The sequence below is a fragment of the Lemur catta genome, chromosome 6 (genome assembly GCF_020740605.2).
Source record: "Lemur catta isolate mLemCat1 chromosome 6, mLemCat1.pri, whole genome shotgun sequence".
Taxonomy (NCBI): Eukaryota; Metazoa; Chordata; class Mammalia; order Primates; family Lemuridae; genus Lemur; species Lemur catta.
The window spans coordinates 97,471,736-97,491,716 of record NC_059133.1 but is presented as its reverse complement, the minus strand read 5'-3'; the positions used below and the strand labels follow the sequence as shown (position 1 = coordinate 97,491,716).

At 38.6% G+C, this 19,981-nt stretch overlaps 1 protein-coding gene across 1 annotated transcript in view; it reads left to right on the top strand.

Annotated features, from left to right (window-relative positions):
* The window catches only part of LOC123640179 (cat eye syndrome critical region protein 2), a 50,401-nt gene that overhangs the window by 13,820 nt on the left and 16,600 nt on the right, over positions 1-19,981 (top strand). The window contains exons 2-8 of the mRNA XM_045554637.1: positions 2,520-2,703; positions 3,902-4,041; positions 4,833-4,937; positions 6,929-6,978; positions 7,626-7,795; positions 11,610-11,699; positions 17,387-17,537. Coding sequence (XP_045410593.1) covers positions 3,986-4,041; positions 4,833-4,937; positions 6,929-6,978; positions 7,626-7,795; positions 11,610-11,699; positions 17,387-17,537 — 622 coding nt within the window. The 5' untranslated portion in view covers positions 2,520-2,703; positions 3,902-3,985. The remainder of the gene's footprint in view (positions 1-2,519; positions 2,704-3,901; positions 4,042-4,832; positions 4,938-6,928; positions 6,979-7,625; positions 7,796-11,609; positions 11,700-17,386; positions 17,538-19,981) is intronic.

Genomic DNA, 19,981 nt, shown 5'->3' with positions numbered 1-19,981 from the left:
TGTAAGCCAACACACTCAGCCCAAAATTAAAAAAGAAAAAGAGATGTAGATTTATGACAGAAGATTTATCTACTTTTCACAATTCAGAAGGAAACTGAATTGTGTTGTATTGTAAGCTCCGAAGTATCTCTTGGCTATGGTGGCATGGAGATGCCTTAAGAAAACTTTTAGCAAGAGTGATGTAATTGAAACTGAGTAGGGTAATAGGGCTGTTCAGAAGGAATCTGAAACATGCAATTCTTTGAGACAAGCAGGGGCTTTCAGACAGATACAGGCACAAAGAGCAGCACTGTTTATACACATACAGTGTTTGTCCGGCTGGTATGCCTGTGTGTTCTTTACCCTACATTGGAATAAGAAAGGGCTCCCTGGCCTGCTCCCGCCTGCCTTCTGCAGCGTCCTCCAGTGGAGCTGCCATTCTAGGGAAATGGTCTTCACGCCAGATTCATTATTGTTTTACTGCAGGAAAAAAAACAGGCCTTATTGTTTGTAGAACTTGGTGTGTATTAGAAATTCTCAAAAGTATGTGGTGGATAAAGAGATTTGTTACCAAGGGGAGATTATCTTCTTCACACTCCTGGCTCCTTAGAAACAATTTTAAAGAAATCACCCCTTTTTATTTTCAAATTCACCATAGCCGTACTGTCTGCTTTTTGCCACCTTTTTGAAGTATTCTTTGCCTGGCTCCTCACTCCTGAAGGGGCAGCACCAGCTTCACAGGCAGTGGAGAGAGGAACCAGTCCAAACTCTCTAAGGTTCAAGCAGGTAGTAATAGGCCAGTGCGTATGCTTTGAATGGGAGTGCTGTAATCAAATCAAATTTGTGAGAGCCTGGATATTCATAACCATTATGCTGTGTTTTAATAAACTAACAGATTCACATTTTCCCCAGTAAGATAGTGATAGTGGGGGAAAGAAGTTTCGTCTGTATTTGAAAAAGCAAAATGTTTACTTTCTTATTTGCCTGAGTCTCCTCAGTTTCTCCATGAGTATTTCCTTTGACTCTTTTTACAGATATAACTACCATAGATTATAAGTCAACATGGTACATGCCTTAATTTTAAATGATATTGACAACTTCTTTAGACTTCTTCTTTGTTATTAGTAAGGAAAAAAGTTCATATCAAGCATGAGTTAAATTATATCTAGATACTTAAACAGTTGAGATGTAGAATAACCATCTAAGAAATAGTTTATATGCATGGCACATTTAGATACTACTCAAAATGCAGTTATAGCTGGGCATGGTGGTACACACTTACAGTCCCAAATACTTAGGAGGCTGAGACAGGAGGATTGTTTGAGCCCAGGACTTTGAACACAGCCCAGGACATAGTGATACCATGTCTCACTAAAAAACAAACAAATTTTTTTTAATGCCTTCATAGAATTGCCAATCAAACTATAGCCAAGAAAAAATTTTAAGTTGCCATCAAGCTGTCTTAAATGTTTTCTATAGAAAAAGTATTTTCAAAATTTAGAATACAGTATTTTGTAACATGCCCTAAAGTTTATACATATTATGATAGAATATGAAATTATAGCAGAGCATGGTGGCTCACAAGCACCTGTAATTCTACCACTTTGGGAGGCTAAGGCAGGAGGATGGTTTGAGACCAGGGATTCTAGACCAGCCTGGGCAACATGGCGAGACTCCATCTCTACAGAAATAAAAAAAATTAGCTTGGTGTGATGGTGTGGGCCTGTAGTCCCAGCTACTTGGGAGGCTGATGCAGGAGGAATACTTGAGCCCAGTAGTTTGAGGTCACAGTGAGCTATGATGATGGCATTGTACTCTAGCCTGGGCAACAGAGCACGAACCTCTCTCTCTCTTTCTCCCCCTGCCCAACTCAGGAGTTTGAGGTTGCAGTAGCTATGATGACACCAGTGTACTCTAGCCCAGGCAACAGAGCAAGAACCTGTCTCCAAAAAAAATGAATGAATGAATGTACTCTAGCCTGGGCAACAGAACAAGAATCTCTCTCTCTCTCTCTCTCTTTTGTGTGTGTAATATATATATTTGCATACCAGAGTATCTGTTTGTATTCTGGAGAAGTTTTTCACCTTTGTATCTTAACCTAAAATGTAAGTAAGTTAAGCTAGGCAGACTAAGAGTTTCTTTTTCTTTTTTCTGGGTCATGAACCCAGTTTTCTACTGAATATCTATCTGAATTGCATAAGATGAGCAGAGGGTGAGGCTGTTGCCCCAGCTTCATAATCTTGATTATTAAAACTTTTATCCATTCCACCTGAATGTGCTGTTTGGACTTTAAAGTAAAACAACCTGTTCTGTGAAAATCCCTCTTAATGCATTTATCTTCTTTGAGATTTGGCAACTTATACCATCCAAGTAGATAGTCTAATACATGAAGCTTCAGTGAGGGGCCTCCTGTTACTGTTTTTCATTTCTGCTTTCTGTTAACATTTTCCAACAGTCAACCCATCAGTTCTTTGTCTCATTTTCCCAGCTATCCTCTATGTCAGACTAATGTGTTTTTGTGTTTGGGGTCATCTGGTTAGGCCTCAGACATTCCACAGCTACCTAGAGGACATCATCAACTACCGTTGGGAGCTTGAAGAAGGGAAACCCAACCCTCTGAGAGAATCCACTTTCCAAGACCTGCCTCTTCGTACTCGAGTGGAGATCCTACACCGCCTCTGTGATTATCGGCTCGATGCAGATGATGTTTTCGATCTTCTCAAGGTGCTTAACTGCCAAGCCCTTTCCCTAGAGCAATAAAAAGCCAGCAATCAGAAACATAGTCAGAATGTAAAATCCAAAGATATTAAGAGAAGCCAGAGTTCAGCTTGTGGTATTAGAGTCTTGGGACTCTTCATTGACCACAACACTATATAGAAACCATGACCACCATGTAGCCAAGGAAATGGAGACATACATCTATATGGAAGTATGTTATTTTGGTTTAATTTCTAGTTTGGTTTTGTCTTCCTTTCCATGCACTGAGTTCCAGCTGCAGTAGAAACAACCAGAGGCACCTATTTATTCTCCTGTCATCAGCCAAAACTGCAACCAAATTAGCCACTGAATTTCATTTGAACATAACTGAAATATTTATTGAAAACTGCAAGGACTTGAAGCCATGTGTGCTAGTGAAGTTCATACTCTGTACACATACGTACACATTACAAAAAACTGCTGGAGAGGGAAGATGTAGATATCTCTCCTTCTCCCTTATCCTGTTGTCATTATCTATTTTAGACATGCGTCTCAGAGGTAGGGTGTGGGTTATTGCTTTCACTCAGGGGGGGTCACTTTCTAGTTCTGTTCAGAGGTAAATGATTAAATGTGTGGATGACTTCTCAGTTCAGCTCCCCACATGGACACATTATAAAAATCATTGTGTAATTTGGCACAGTCTTTGCTGAGGGCTCAAGGACTTCATAGCATTGGGAAGGTCAATGAAGGTCAGACCCAGGGGTGAATTGGGAGCTATCTTGCTGGATCTCAGCTGGAATGAGTTGCTGTGGGTTATGATAGAGCTACAACAGAGGGTCACGTGGGATAAAGCCTTCCCAACATCTGATTCTACTCTGTTGCAATTGTCTTTCTTTTCATGTGTGCACACATAAAATAACAATAACTCCAAACCAAATAGATAAAATGTTCATCAGTATTCCTTTTGGTTCTTTTTAATTGATGAAAAGGGAGCAATGGTGGGGGTAGGGAGCATTTGAAATATTTCCATGTCTTGTTATTCAAAGAAGGTACCACCTTCCCATTCTATCTGTGTTTCATACGCCTTGATTGAAAATTACATAAGACATGTGGGCATTTTAAAATATGAGGCATGTCTGAGTGTAAATTTTGAATCCTCATTTTAGTTTTCTCCTGTTGTATTTTGTTCCCCATTTCCCCAATCCCTTTTTTCTGTTCTACCTAGGGTCTGGATGCAGACAGTCTCCGTGTGGAACCGCTGGGTGAAGACAATTCTGGAGCACTCTATTGGTATTTCTATGGAACACGGATGTACAAAGAGGACCCAGTAGGAAGAAAATCCAATGGAGAACTCTCTTTGAGCAGGTATCTTCTTTAATGTCAGGGCTATGGTAGCTTCTATATTAAAATGTTATTAAAATTAAATGTATCAGAATACTACAGCACAAATTTTTTTTGCCTAGTGGAGGAATTAGCTGTGTTGACATGCCTTGCAAAGAGATGGTAAGGAGTCATCTCGTGTAAAAATAAAAAGGATTAATCTTCTGGTACCAGAATGGTGAAAGATACTGTCTTTTGATCTTCAGTTCTTCATAGGAGGTTCCCAAGGAGTGCCACTACCCTTTCCACAGTCCAGTTTATACAGCAGGTTTCTTTTCAGCGGTCCAGTCATTTCACTGTAGTGGCTTTCATCTTTCATAGTCAATCCTTGAGAGCTCCTTCTTTTTACTATGATTGCTTATCTGCTTTATGAACCTTAGGATCCATCAGTTTAAGAGCAGGAAGAGAACCTTAAATGGTGCCTGAAACATAAGCTTTACTAAGTGCTTTCTAAGAGAGAATGAGGCCTCATTTCCATAGCATCCCAAAAGGATGCTAACCTCTTATTTAGGCTTTCTTATTGCTAGGAGCAGTGCTCACTATTAGAAAGGTGTTAGATCCTAAGCGCATTTTACTACCGCAAAATCTCAGCTTTCCTCAGTTCCACATTTTAATAATGAAGAACTGGAAGTTACTCTGCCCTTTCCCTTTTACTGCTACATTTAATTGTTTTTTAAAACATCATGGCCAGAAGTACTATAATTACTAATTTTAAATCGTAGGTAACATGTCAGTCTTATGCCAGAACATTTCTATTTAATAATACTATTTCTTAGGGAAAGTAAAGGACAGAAAAATGTCTCAAGTATTCCTGGAAAAACAGGAAAAAGAAGAGGAAGACCCCCAAAACGGAAGAAACTACAGGAGGAAATTATATTGAGGTAAGAAAATCTTGTTAGTCTCTTTTCATAGAAGGGGCATGCTGGAAAGGACCTTAATTTCCAATGTTCCTTAATCCTTGATTTTTGCTTGTGTTACGGGAAGCACAAGAGAGTTATGTCTTGGAAACCCGAATCAGAGTCCTCATGAAATTAGCAAGTGTGCACTAAGAAAACAGAAAGCCCTAGCTGCATGACCTCTAGAAAGTTACCTACCCTCTCTAAGCGTGTTCTTCTATTGGACTGCGGTTATGCATTTAATGAGGATTATATTGAACAAGACAGTGCATGACAATGTAATGTGTTGAGTGTTAACTCGTAAAATTTTTTATGCTATACTTTTTTCACAGAAGTGGGGAGCAAGTTACTTCCTAAGTGTTGACTAATAATCAGCATTTTAAAATAATGATGTATCATATCTGAGTTTAGGAATTCTTTCCCATTAAGGAGAATTTAATAGTTAACATGCCCAAACATGCTTTATTTTGAGTTTAATGCAGTTTTCCTACTATAAAGAAAATGTAAAATCTTAAAATTTTTTTATATTCTTCTATTTTACTATTTCATATTTTATTTTAGCAAAGAAAAAGATTCTGTTATTTTTTGGAAATTTGCTTTCTTATATCATTTTTTAGGAAATTCTACCATGTGAATTTTGATACTTAGGGATCAAATCTATCAATATAGACCGATTTGAAGTGAGACTGTATTCTTAAGAATTCTAATAACACAGAACACAAACAGCTTTTAGTCTAAACTACTTAATCTAAATGCTTGAATTCGGCCAGATTTGACTGTGTTGCTTCTTAACCACTAGGAAATATTTCCAGGAAATAAGATTATGATTATAGATCATTCACAATTTGGATTTTTAGATTTCCAAACTTGATCAGCATTCCACTTAACTTTCCAGAAATTTGACTTCAGATCACAGCTGCCTATTGCCAGCTTAGCAGCATCTGTGAGAAATGACCTATAATTAACTTGCGTTCTGTATACACACAATCTGTATCTGGATTTTGCTAGCATTCCACAGGTCCTCCTTTATTCAGAAAGTTGTGTTACATTTATCTCCATTTCCTTATAGGTATCAACGATTAAAGTACCTTAGTGTTGGGAATACAGAATCATTTTAAGACGCGTACAGGGACTTGTGCTACCCTCTGCTGGTGACTTTATTCCTGTATATAGCTGTCTGTCTGAGGCACTGTTTTAGTATTGTTAAATAAAATTTAAAATGCAGTTCCTCATTCACACTAGGCATGTTTCAGGTTCTCAGTAGCCACATGTGGCTTGTGGCTATTATATTTGACAGCACCAATATAGAACATTTTCATTGTCACAGAAAGTTGCATTGAACAGTACCACTTAGAAATTTAAAAACAAAATATCCAGAGAGTTTCTGTTTCAGGGATACGAATGAAAGTGATACTTAATGCTCCTGTGTTATTCCCTTTTGCATTTTGTAATTTAATCTCCAACATTCCTATGAGGGTAGGCACTGTTAATGGCCCCATTTTAGGGAAAGTTAAATAATTTTCCCGAGGTCACATTTTAAGTGGCACATGTTGACAGGAGGCACTCTGACTCATAACCTCTACCTTATGTAAGGTTAAATTAAATATGCGTGTGTGCAGCATGGCCCTGAATCGGGTAGGAGGACACTGGAATCCCGAAAGTTTTTCTTGGTGTTTAACTGTTAACATTTAATTCATCTGTTTGATTTCCCCAAAAAAATTTTTTTAAGTTAATATTTTCTTACACATTGTTGTTGCCATGCGACTGGGTAGCTATGTCAGTACTTAACCATCTATACCAGCATGCCTACCTCTTAGGGTTCATTTATTTAGTAGAATTGCTCCCTCTGCTTACCTCACCCCCTGAGCATTCTCTCTGTCTGTATTAAGTTAGCTGGGTCTACCTTCTTGGGGAAGCATAGAACAATTTTGGACATGTCTTTGTTTTAATTGGTGCCTCCTTTTCCTGTGTTTCAGTGAAAAGCAGGAAGAAAACTCCTTGGCATCTGAGCCACAGGCAAGAAATGGTAATGTTATTTGCTGGAGTTTAGAATGAGTGGAGTAAACACAATTCATTTAAATTAGGATGGTGACTCTAGCCTTTGAACTAGCCTCCCTGCCCTTCCTCAGCTCTCTCTTCCTCACACCTTACCCTGTGCACATCTATTCATCTGACGGACAATTCAAGATCAGGACTAGCTCTTCTTACTGGTGGTCTGTTAACTAGGCACAATGTAATAGACACCTAAACATTTGAATGAATGAGCAGCTTCTCAAAGAGCTACCTTTTTAAAATGTCAGGGCATTATGGTTTTTATGGTCAGTGCCAAATATTGGTTTCCTACCTAGATTTTTAATTCTGTAATCCAAATAGCATAAATTTAGGAGGGAAATGCCAATTGACAGTATCACAGTGTGAGAGAAGGTAAACTCGGCAAAGTCAAAGCCATTTTTGTAGAACAGTAGATGCCTTTAAGCATTTCTAGGATATTAAAATCTAATTAAAGTCACAGTAGTTATATTTGTATTATCTTTAGATATTCCATAATAGGTCTTTTTTTCTGACTCCTTTGTTTTAGTTATGACCCGGGGTAGAAATAAAATTGAGAATAAATATGAAAAAGGTCCTACTTAGTGGGATCTATTATAGTGAATCCATCCCTTTCTTTCCTAGGGTCCCAAGGGCCAGGCCAAGGCACTTGGTGGCTCCTGTGCCAAACAGAAGAAGAATGGAGACAGGTCACTGAGAGTTTTCGAGAGAGGACCTCCCTTCGAGAACGACAGCTCTATAAGCTCCTCAGTGAGGACTTCTTGCCTGAGATCTGCAACATGATTGCCCAGAAGGTATACAAATAGTAACGGGTACTGATGCACCCCTCAGTTATGCATGATGGTACATTAAGGATTATTAATTAGAACTTTCAAGTGCATTCCACTGTCCTGAAAATAGTGCAGGCTTTCACCTTCTCTGAGCTGCTGTGTTAAAGTGGGATCTCCTGCCAGAAGGACTAAGTGCCCACCAGTACTTACAGTGGCTTCTCACAACTGCCTTCTCCTGTGCATTCCCTAGGGAATGTTCCCTGAGCCCCCAGGTGTGTCTCATGTCACCCTGTGCATACCTCTATTTATATGCTTTAAAAAAAATCATCTTCTGGGTCTGTCTCTTCTACTAAGCAACAAACTTTGAGGAGCATTTGTCTTTGTAGCTCTAATGCCAGCTCCTTGCTCGGCTTTAACCTCTTCTCCAATGTCAGGGCAAGTTATAGTTTCATCAGCTATATGCCTTATACTTTCATGGATACAGGCCCTAATTTGTGACATTTTCAAACATTGTTCCCCCTCTATTTCCTCAGCCATTTGAAAAGTACTCTCTGAAAAGTCCCACTTAAAAGTCACTTTGCCCATGAACTGTCTTCATTTTTCCTAGCCTTTAGGATTTTCTTTAACATGTTTCCTTGTGCCTCACTTTATTTCGTTGTGAGTTTAAGTTTCTTTGGCTCAGGGACCAAGTCTTACTCGTCTTTTTAACGTGGTACCTCACGTAATGCCTTTTCTATGGTGGATGCTTAATAATCATTCTGTTTGCTTATTGCATATCAATAATGCTAACACTTGTGATCATTAATACATGTTAACTGAGCACCAGAAATATTTGACCACTTGCCAATGAAATCTCAAGACAAAGTATTTATTAATTACTGTTGCATTACCTACAGGAAAATACAAAATGTCAAATCTATTACCCCATTTATTATGGATCCAATGATATGTTTGATTTTAAACAGGTTGATACTTTAGGGAAAGTTCTAGAAATTTACCTTTCCACAATAACAGGAATTTAAAACAGTGCTTAATGACTCACATAGTCATGGATGATTAAGGAAATCAGCATGTCCCCATCAATATACTTAATTCCATATAAGATAATTACATTTAGTTTTTATGATCTCTAACACAGTGCCAATTTTTCTAGAAATTGAAGTACATAATCTAGTTTTCTTAAAGTAACTATGATACACAGCAGTAGTTTTATGACTTTGTATAACCATGTTGATGGCACATTAAATCATCTATAAATTTACCTGATCAGCTTAAACCTTTCATAATTTTGGTTTTACTGCAATATTCAACCCAAGATTTTGGAGGATAGCAGAAAGAAGTGAAAAAACTTATCAGCATAAAACTGATAGTTTTGATTAAAAATTCCAAGAACTGATTATTTTCAAGAGAAGAAAAGTTAAGGCTGGGCACAGTGGCTCATGCCTATAATCCCAGCACTTTGGGAGGCTGAGGTGGGAGGATTCCTTGAAACCAGCCTGGGTAAGATAGGGAGACCCCGTTGCTACAAAAAATTTGACAATTAGCACCTGTAGTCACAGTTACTTGTGAGGCTAAGGAGGGAGGATCACTTGAGCCCAGGAGTTTGAGGCTGCGGTGAGCTATGCTATGCTCATGCCACTGCAGTCCAGCCTAGGCAAGAGACAGAGCGAGACACTTTCTCTTAAAAAAATACATAAATAAATAACTACTTGAAGTATGTACATTTTTTAATTCCTTCCTTTATCTTTGTTAACACTACCCACCAAGAGAGATTTTGTTCTAATAACGAAAAACGCCTACGATTCAAACATAGATTAGTAGAAAAGAATGTGATTCTCACACATCAACACCAGGACATATTAAAATACAGTAAGTGATGGAGGCACAAGGAACTGGGCAGTGGGAAAAGGGTGAATGTGGTAAGTGGAAAAGTCAGGAGCCTTTCTTTGAAATTTAACTTGAATTAGGGTGCTGCCCTGTTGTAGCTGTTACTCGAATAAGTTATTATATTCTTGATACCCCTCAATTTCAGTTTTCTTATTAATAAAATGAAATGCTGTCACTTCAAACATGTTTTTGTGGGAATTAAACAAAAGAACCCATGTCAGTGTATGTAGCACAGCCTTTAGCAATCAATGGATACTCGGTTGGTCCTCTTCCATTGTCTACTCGATGAGGAACCTTGGTAGAAAACTAAATCCACATTTCTTAGCAAAATAAATGCAAGAAGAAAGTCAAAAGATGTGATGCATCTTTGAAGATGTGATAGCCCTATAAACTTTGAAACAAAAGAAATCCGCAAGTAAGGCCTGCTGTGACCATATAAAAGTTTTTTTTTAATAACCTTTTTTTTTTTTTTAATGAGGGTGTAGACTGCTGGACATGTTTGTGGCAAGTGTTACAGAAAGTAATAGTTAGACAGCTTTATAAACATTAGGTCCTTAACAAATAAGTTGACTAAGGGTAGATAGTTTCCACAGAAGGTGATGGTAAGTGTGGCAGGAAGCACTTTCAGCCTCTGTATTGAATAGTGCGTGCCTCTGTATTGAATAGTGCGTTCCTCTGTAGTAAACTTTCCTCTCATTTGGCAAAGTTGAAGTGGGAATTTTGTTGTCTTTTGCTATTATCACGGTAACTGGTGTAATCCCTTTGGAAGACAGTTCCATGGTAAGTTTTTACATTTGTTGAAAGTTGAGATTACCTTCCTATTAGGGTCTTGAAGCTTATAAAAGAATTGCTTGCTTACAGGCTTATTTGAGGAAACTTCTAGGGTAGCTTTTGGGGAAAAGTACTTAAAGAAAGTCATGCTATCTTTTGATAATTGGCATTGCATCTGCACTGGGAAGTAGTCTTTCTTTCTCTTAGAAATGCTTTCTAAAGCTGCTGACTCATTAATACTACCCCCGTGGCTTTGCAATATGTTTGTTTTGTAAGCCACCTCTTAACATTTTCTGTCCTTTGATTCCTTACCTCACTGATTCTTCAAGAAGTCAAGAGTTTGGATTAAGTGTCGACAAAGCCAAATCCAGAAAAGGCTTGTTTTTGATGCTGAAGTCAGTGAAATTACATTGTGTTAAAGTGAAGGCTCTTGCTTACCCCCTTTTAATACTAGGTTTCAATTGGTGAAGTTATGGAGCTTATCCCACAAAAATTCCAGAACTTGCATGTGCTAATAAACTTTGGCCTTCAAAATAATTACCTAGTTTAGATCTCAAAACTCCTTCTTTGAAATTTCCTACAATCATTACTTTCAAGCCTGTTGCATTTTCTCAGAGCTCTAATCTTTCAGGTGTACTCTCCGACTCCTAATCGCTAGTCTTTTTCTCACTCCTGCTTTCTACCCTTCATTCCCAGCCTGGGCAGCTGCTCTCACTTCTCACTGCTGCCACTGAACTGCCTTGTGAAGGGGAGGTCCACCCTCAGCTGCTCATAAGTCCCTTTTTCAGAGCCATTCTCTTCAGCTGAAGGTGATAAAAACTGGCTTTCCCGTAATAATTAGGGGAAAAAATATATATATATTTTTTAATGATTAAACAGTGAAGGGAGTTTCTTACCAGTAATAAAGACTGTCGAGGAAGACACTTGGTTGTCTGTAACTTTTTTTGGTTTTTGTTGTTTTATGAGAATAAACTGGCTTAGTACCTTGCACAGCTGAGTGGTCGTTTTCCCTGATTGTCCTGAGTATACTTTGGCCCTCCCTCTTAGGTAAAGCCAGTTCCTGTGCACCTTAATGGGCATTCTTTTACTGGCGGAGGCAGCAGCAGAAGCAGCAGCAGTAGCAGTAGCTGAGAACACCCTAATCTGTCTTTTCCTTTCTTTTCCTCACTTCTAACTATAGGGAAAACGTCCACAGCGCACAAAGGCAGAGTTGCAACCTAGGTGGATGTCTGACCACCTGTCCGTCAAATCCATCAAGCAAGAGGTGAGTGTGTGAGAGAGTAGCCAGGAGGAGCTTTACGTGTTCAGAAAGGATAGTTACATTTTATTTCATGTACTTCTTTTATTCTTCTTTATTTTACCTCATTTTTCCCCTAAATCTCAAACCTTTAGTGAGCATTCTTACACTTTCTAGAAAGAGAAGGAACTATAAAAATAAGACATGAGGCCACACTCGTAGGGATCTTACAGTCTCCTTACCTTTGGGATGATAGGCACATTTCAATTTTATCTAATATGTATGAGAATGATAGGGACTATAACAGATGTATGTGTAACAGAAGCTCATGAATGCAAAGATGGAAGCATTCAGAGCTGGGCAAAGAACAGGGAGCTGTGGCAGGGAGAGCTGTCATTGACCTCCACGTTGTGGGATGGTTAGTATTTTGATGGGGACATAGGGCGTGAGGGCAGAGGGCATCCCACAGGACAGGAATAATAGAAACAAAAGCACAGAGGCAGGACATTGTAGAATGTGGTCCAAAAATAGTGTATATTGGGATGTGGCTGGCATATTTTGTAATATATAGTAATAGTATAAGAAAGTGCTGGAATGATGGGGTTTTGTAGTCTCCTGTCAAACTTGTATCTTCAGTAGGTAGTGGGAAGGAAAGTTATGTCATTAGATCTTTATTTTAGGAAGATACCTCTCTGGTCACCCTGTGGCAAATGACTTTATAAGGAAAAACCTGGAAGGTGAGATTGAGCGATACTTCCAGCAAGAGTTAGCAGTGAAATTGCTGTGATTGGAAATGTAGGACTAGAATGGAGGAGACTACAACTTTCAGGGCGTGGGGGGATTGTTTCAGTGGAGAATGATAGGTGTAAAGGTCAGGTGGAGGGGAGCTGAGAGTGAATAAAAGATGAGTTTTTATAGATCACCATGTTACCTGTCCTTTTGAGAAGTATGACCATGAAAGAAAACAAACAATGAAAAAATAAAGATAAAAAACAAGGAAATCTTGTGGCAAGTTTGTTTGTTTTGTTTCTCACTGGAGTTACAGTGTGGGCATGAAAAATGCCCATGAACGAGAAGGGGAATGGATCTGCTGTCTGGTAATATGAAGTGCTTAAGTGTCAAGGCCTCTCCAAGGGCTGCAGTCAGTTACAATTCTCCTAGACACAAGGAAAGCAAAAAAGGATAAGTAAAGACACAAATCAGTTGAAAGGGCAGGAAATGTTTAGGTCCCATGAAGAGAGAGAGGACCTCAGGAGGGAGTTTAAGATAGATGTTAGGTGAAAAAAGAATGTTTGGAGCAACAACTCGTTATTAATAGAAGGGTTTTCCAAGCAGCATCCAGGACCCAACTATGTTCAGGTGCTTTCATTTTCTATTAATATATTAATAATAATGTAGCTTAAGAGTAGTTAAATGACATTATCTAGCGTCATACTGTAGGAAGGGATGAATTCAGTATTTGTGTTTATTGAGATTTAAAATAAACAAGGTGAGAGTGAGATATGAGCCACAAGAAACCTAGATTGCTAGGAAGGATGTGTTTGATCATGGAGACAAAAAGAAGAGTGAGATAAAGGAAGCCAGGACTAAGGAAGAAGCTGCAAAGTAGAAGTGTGGAACCTCCGTCCTCCTTGTTCTCAGAAGGTCCAGGAAGCACACGGTGCGCACCTTCTCAGCTGCCTCCGTCTGCTCTGTTTTTTTAACCACAGAGGCTTTTCTCCATTGTTCTAACTGGGTTCTCTCAAGTTCAGACTTAGTGCTGGCCAGTTCTCATATTTTCTCTAGTTTTTAACCATTTATCTCCTTTGAGCACTATGTTTTATTGAATGTTTAAACAGTTCAGTGGTCATAGAAAGTTTTACCTTAGAAGACAGTAGTTTTACTTTAGACCGTGTCTTTGGCTGGGCTGTTAAATTTTTATTCACTTCATTATACTTCAATTTATCCTCCCCCTGCCCCCCAGTGGTTTTCTAGCTCCTGGCCTTGTTGGGTTCTTTCCACTGTCTTTATTACCTTAACAGCTAATACCTGCAGGGAAACTCTCTTCCCTATTTTCTTTTCACTGCCCCTAGATGCCTGTTTACACTTCAGATTGCATAGTAATTGGAACAGACTGTGAGGTTCCTCATTGCTGCAAGCAAAAGTCTAACATCAAACACTAAAATTTCTTCTTTTATTCTTGGCAGTGTTTTTTTTGTTTTGTTTTTTGTTATTCTGCTTTTTAGTTTGAGATACAAGAAACCATGGCATTATAGAGATTTTTAAGTATATTCTTTTTCTAACTATTTAGGGTTTATTTATCATTCATTTGGTTGTGCTGGCCCTTTAATGGTTAAGACCTACCAAAAGTATCCTTACATAGTGAGTCCTGTCCTTTAGTGGTATTGTCATTAGCACTTGCTTTACCTTGTGGTGGCAAGGTGTTGAAAATTAGCACAGAAATTTGAAAACTGGCTGGACTGGCGCCGTGGCCAACACCTATAATCTGAGCGATTTGGGAGGCTGAGGCAGGAGGATGGCTTGAGGGCAGGAGTTCAAGATCAGCTCGGGCAACATAGCAAGATTCCCCACTTCCTTCCCCACCCCTCCGTCTCTACAAAATTAGCTGGACGTTGTGGTGCGCGCCTGTAGTCCTAGCTATTCCAGAGGCTGAGGCAGGAGGATCACTTGAACTGGGGAATTGAAGGCTGCAGTGAGCCACGATCATACCACTGCATTACTGCCTGGGTGACAAAGCAAGACCCTGTCTCTAAATAAATTTGAAAAAAAAAAATTGTTTTAAATGCACAAGTTCTAACCTTTTGGTACTTGAATGTGACTTTTAACAGGTATCAAATAAGGGAGTAAAAAGTTAATAAAAATTAGATTACTTGAGAACATGTAATACTAGTTGATTCTCTAGTCTATTTTGGAAGGGATTGTTCTGAGTCTAAAAGAATTTATGTTCTTATAGAAAACTTGGAGACTGCATTTAGAAACTGTAAAAGACATGGTGATCCCACAATGCAGGAATCATTACTGTTTACATTTTCATGGATTTGCTTTAGCCTTTTTCTCTATGGGATCATATTGAACATTCTGAGACATGCACATTTTATGTGTCTTCTGTGAATTTCATGTTCATGTTCCATTTGTTGGGGAACACTATTGATTTGTAATTTCTCCATATTAAAAATAAGTCATTGTCATATTTGTTATAAAAAAGTTAAATGGGTGTTAATAAGATTTATGTAATTGACTCTTTTTTCCATTACCTCCTTCCATTGACTTAACACATGAAATACCTCCCGTGTTTGTCTACTTAGATAATCAAGTCTTCAGTGACTTAGTATTTCATAAGTAATTGGCTTGCATTTCCTCCAGTCCTCATTAAAATGCTGATCCTATTTAGTATACTCTTGTAATGATTGAAGGGAAAATATTTCACATATTTACACCAGCTATTCTCTGTGGGGAGGGGCAGAATACACGCACATTATGTTATTATTTAAATAATTCACATTTGTTATATATGCCTGTTTTTTCTCTCATTTTTGTGTCTGACATATAGAAATCGCTATTATTTTCTTTGAATAAAATATTTCATTTGACAAGGCTCCATTTTCCTCATATCTCTTCCCTTTCCCCTACTCTTGTTAATCAATTGATGTGGGTTTTTTGTTGTTTTTGTTTGTTTTTGAGTCAATGTATGACTGAAAGCAAAGGCAAATTTTTTTTGTTTGTTTGTTTGTTTTTACTTTGGTTGGTTGGTTTGTTAACTGTAGTTTCCTCATATGTTGTCAGCTGGGTAAAGATGATGCCAAAGAGTTGGAATAATTAAGGACTTGGGAAGTGGGATGGGGGTGAGGGGTGTTGACAGAATTCAGGGAAGGTGCTGGACTGGCATTTACTTAGGAACCGGTGGCTGGCGTTGCAGTCCTTGGAAGAATTGTCCTTGCCAAATGTCCATCGCATGCTCATTTCAGAATGAGCATCTACCATATTTTAACTACCTGCTCTGGTTATATGATAATGAAGATTTTAGGGAACTGGATTGAATTCTGTTTCTTCTACTGAGGCTCCTTATGAGTACACTGTTACACGTACAATTAACAATGGCTAATTCTCTATTTTCATCTCTCCTCCTGGTCATCCCAGATGTTTACCTTGTCAACTCTTAATTAAAGTCATGCTCATAGAATTTGAGTAATTAAGCAAAAATGACATTGAAAAGTCTACTGTCTAGACAAGACGCATGTCTAAATTCTGAGTCAAATGAGAATCTAAACTGGTTTTAAGAACTGTAAAGAAAATAATACAAAATTTTAATCAAAAGCAGTTTCAGTGTTTAATGGTAACTTGTATAAATGGCAATCTGCATTCATCTTTTTTCCCCCACAATAAGACCACTTTTACAACGTACACAGTGTAAAACCTTGGAAAATTTATTTGGTACAGAAGTTTCTTAGGTCTTCTCCCTGTTGTAAAGGTTTGTTAAAGAAAGCTTCACATTCCTGTTAGGTTTCACCTGAAACAGATAATTAATGTCTTTTCTGTGAAGGTAATGTGAATTCTCCCTCTGTTGACACCTGATTCATTTTTCTGTCTCTCTGCAACTTATTTGTTTTGTGTATTGCAAACAATAGTTGTTACCTGTTCAATAACACTTAAAAAAGAGAGAAGTTGTAGCTTTCACATCAGCACAAAAGTTGAGGGAAGATATTAAAAATAAGCAGCTTCAGTGTCCTGGGCTATAGCATGGCTCAGAACTAGTTTTACTGGAAAATGTGCATTGTAAAACTTCTGTTACGATAATTGTCCTGTTTTCCTTTGTTTACCTTTTCTTTTGTTAGATTTCTTAGGCAATCCCCTTCACAGCAACTACCTGAAATCTTTGCTAACATTGTTTGGCTTGAAAAACAGAGGAAAATGATAGCCAATCTTTGTGTAATTTTCATGAATTTCTCATAGTCTTCTTTATCTCTTTGCATCTTAAGCTAAAACTGTGGCCCTTACCACTAAAACCCCAGTTTCATTTATTATTTTATTGGTAATGAAAAGTGTAAAAGGTAAGAGTTTCAAAATTGTGTGTATTGGGCCGGGCATGTGGCTCACACTTGTAATCCTAGCACTCTGGAAGGCTGAGGTGGGAGGATTGCTTCAGCTCAGGAGTTCAAGACCAGCCTGAGCAAGAGCAAGACCCCATCTCTACTAAAACTAGAAAAAAAATTAACTGGTTAACTAAAAATAGAAAAAAATTAGCCGGGCACATTGGTGCACGCCTATAGTCCCAGCTACTGGGGAGGCTGAGGCAGGCGGATCACTGGAGCCCAGGAGTTTGAGGGTGCCGTGAGCTAGGCTGATGCCACGGCACTCTACCAGGCAACAGAGCAAGACTGTCTCGGAAAACAAGAAAATCGTGCGTATTGCTGATATTGGGAGTATGTGGTCTGTCCAGCGACTGTCTTTCAGCCTTAGTGTCCTTAGAGGAAGGTTTTGTTTTTTTTTTTTAAGTTTATCAAATATTAAATCTAAAAGAATGGTGTCTATGTTAGTATGATTTTGTATATCCATACATATATTCTACAAATAATAAAATCAGCTTGTAGTCATGAAATAAATCCTCTAGCTAACAGTAGGTATCTAGTAGTGTTTGTGGAATATGCTGAATTCAAAATTGAATCTGAGAGGGAAGAACTGATCTCACCGTGCACTGATGTGTACTCCTGTATACACAGGAGACTCCTGTGCTTACCAGAATAGAAAAACAGAAGCGCAAAGAGGAGGAGGAAGAACGTCAGATTCTTCTGGCAGTGCAGAAGAAGGAGCAGGAGCAGATGCTGAAGGAAGAGAGGAAACGGGAATTAGAGGAGAAGGTCAAGGCGGTGGAAGGTACGTGGGCTTTCAGCGCAGTGTGGAGAGGTGCGTGTGGTGTGGACCAATGCCCGTGCAACCACGGCCAGGTCAGGCTAGGTTCCACCATATATCTGAGCTCATTCTGGTGATGTCTGTTTGTATACTTTGTGCGTTGTATTTTGTCATGTTTATTCGTCTGTATCTAATCTCACTGCCTTTCTGTTCCTTCTAAAGCACTTATACTTGTCATTTTTGGTGTGCCTTTCATTGTCTTTATTTATTCTAATCTCTGCTATGCCCCCTGGGTGGAATAGAAAAAAATATAAGATATTGATGAGAACTGGTTGATTGAGAATTTTGAACACAAATGAGATATATTTAAGCCTGAGGTTATTTTTAGATTTGGCACTGTTCAAGTCTAGAATATTACCATTAATGTTATTATAGTAAATAGTTTGCTCAGACCCAGGTCTGTGTCTTGGTCTTAGGATAATGAGGTTTTCCTTCTATTTGTGGTTCCACAAAGGTAAGGATAACAACTGTCCTTAGATGTTTCCTTAGATAACAGTTGTATTTATAAGCTGTACCTGATAATACCATATGAAAACAGATCATTTGACATGGTTGAATATAGACCAAAGTTTATCTTTTCTTTTCCTTTTTCTTTTTGGCTGAGAATTCATGTTCCAAATCTTTTCTTTTAAATAAATGTATTGAATCCTTCTAATATTTTAATAAAACAACATAGTATATGGATTTGACTTTTTTAATGCAGTGTTCCAGTATAAAATTTAGGTAAATTTTAGCTATGAAAATTGAAGGATCCTGGCCTTATGTACTTTTCCCCTCCCATTTCTAAGTAGTACCTTCTGTTACTTACTATGTTAACCCCATTTCTTCCAAGATCATTTCTTCATTCTAAAACCTTTAGTGTGTATCATCTATAGATTTAGCCTGTATCGTATTATGTAATACTTGTAAGATCTTTAATATGTCCTATTTCTGATGCTAGATTTAAATTCCGCGAGATATAATAACTGGCTGGGCGCAGTGGCTCACGCCTGTAATCCTAGCACTCTGGGAGGCCAAGGTGGGCGAATTGTTTGAGCTCAGGAGTTGGAGACCAGCCTGAGCAAGAGCGAGACCCCATCTCTACTAAAAATGGAAAGAAACTAGCTGGACAACTAAAAATATATAGAAAAAATTAGTCGGGTATGGTAGTGTGTGCCTGTAGTCCCAGCTACTCAGGAGACTGAGGCAGGAGGATTGCTTAAGCCCAGGAGTTTGAGGTTGCTGTGAGCTAGGCTGATGCCACAGTACTCTAGCCCGGGCAACAGTGTGAGACTCTGGCTCAAAAAAAAAAAAAAACAGATGTAATAACTGGCTTTTCTTTGTTCTTTTTTTTTTTTTTCCCCCCACTCGAGATAAGGTTTCTATATATTGACTAGGCTGGTCTCAAACTCCTGGGCTCAAACAACCCTCCTGCCTCAGCCTCTTCTGAGTAGCTAGACTACAGGTGCACACCATGACACCCAGCTTATTTCTTTGTATTTTTAAATGGGATTTCATTTTTCAATAGGGTTCTGGCATAGCTGGGTCTGGTGGCACCACCTGTAGTCCTAGCTACTCAGGAGGCTAAGATGGGAAGACCATTTGAGCCTGGGAATATGAGTCCAGCCTGGGCAATGTAGCAAAACTGTCTTAAAAAAAAAAAAATTAACACAATGAAAGTGACATTTAAATAGACTTGTCAAGAAAGTTCCCTTTGAAGATGTGACATTTGAAAAACGTGAACGAGGTTGCCACATGACTACCTGAGGGGGCAAGAGCATTGCAGGCAGAAGGAAGGACGTGCGATGGGCACTGAGACGGGAATGTGCAGCAGGTGGATAAGTGTGGCTGGATCCAGGTGAGAAAGGGCAGGTCGGCTGGGCTTGTGGCCTTGCAGGTGACCAGGCACCAGATCAGGTCCGGCTGTGCAGACCTGTTAGAAGGATTAAATGAAAACAGGGCAGTCCCAAACACAGCAAATTACGAAGGATAGTTATTGTGGAAAGAAGTACAGGCTATAAGATAGTTACAACAATAAACTTCAGACTTTTTAGTTGCTTCTAACTATAAAAAGGGAAATAATAGATTATGTACTAATAGGATAATTTTTAAATTATAACAGTTTATTCAGAGTAACAAGCTCTGTATGACATTAAATTCTAAGAGGATTTCATTCTGTGGGTCTTTTTAAGATAATATTTATCTGTGTTTGAGGGTACTTGTAGCAAAGAACATACCCGTTCATTAGCTTTACTCTGTTGCATGCCTCTGTTTATACTCTCATCTCAATAGTGCTGCAGTCGCTGGTGTGGGAGTCCCCTGAATGTGTTTGCAAAACTAATGTGGTATAGTATGAATGCATAATTCCAAGGGGAAGGCTCATAGCTTTTATTTGGTTAAAGAAATTTGAAAGGAGGGAAGTGGATGAA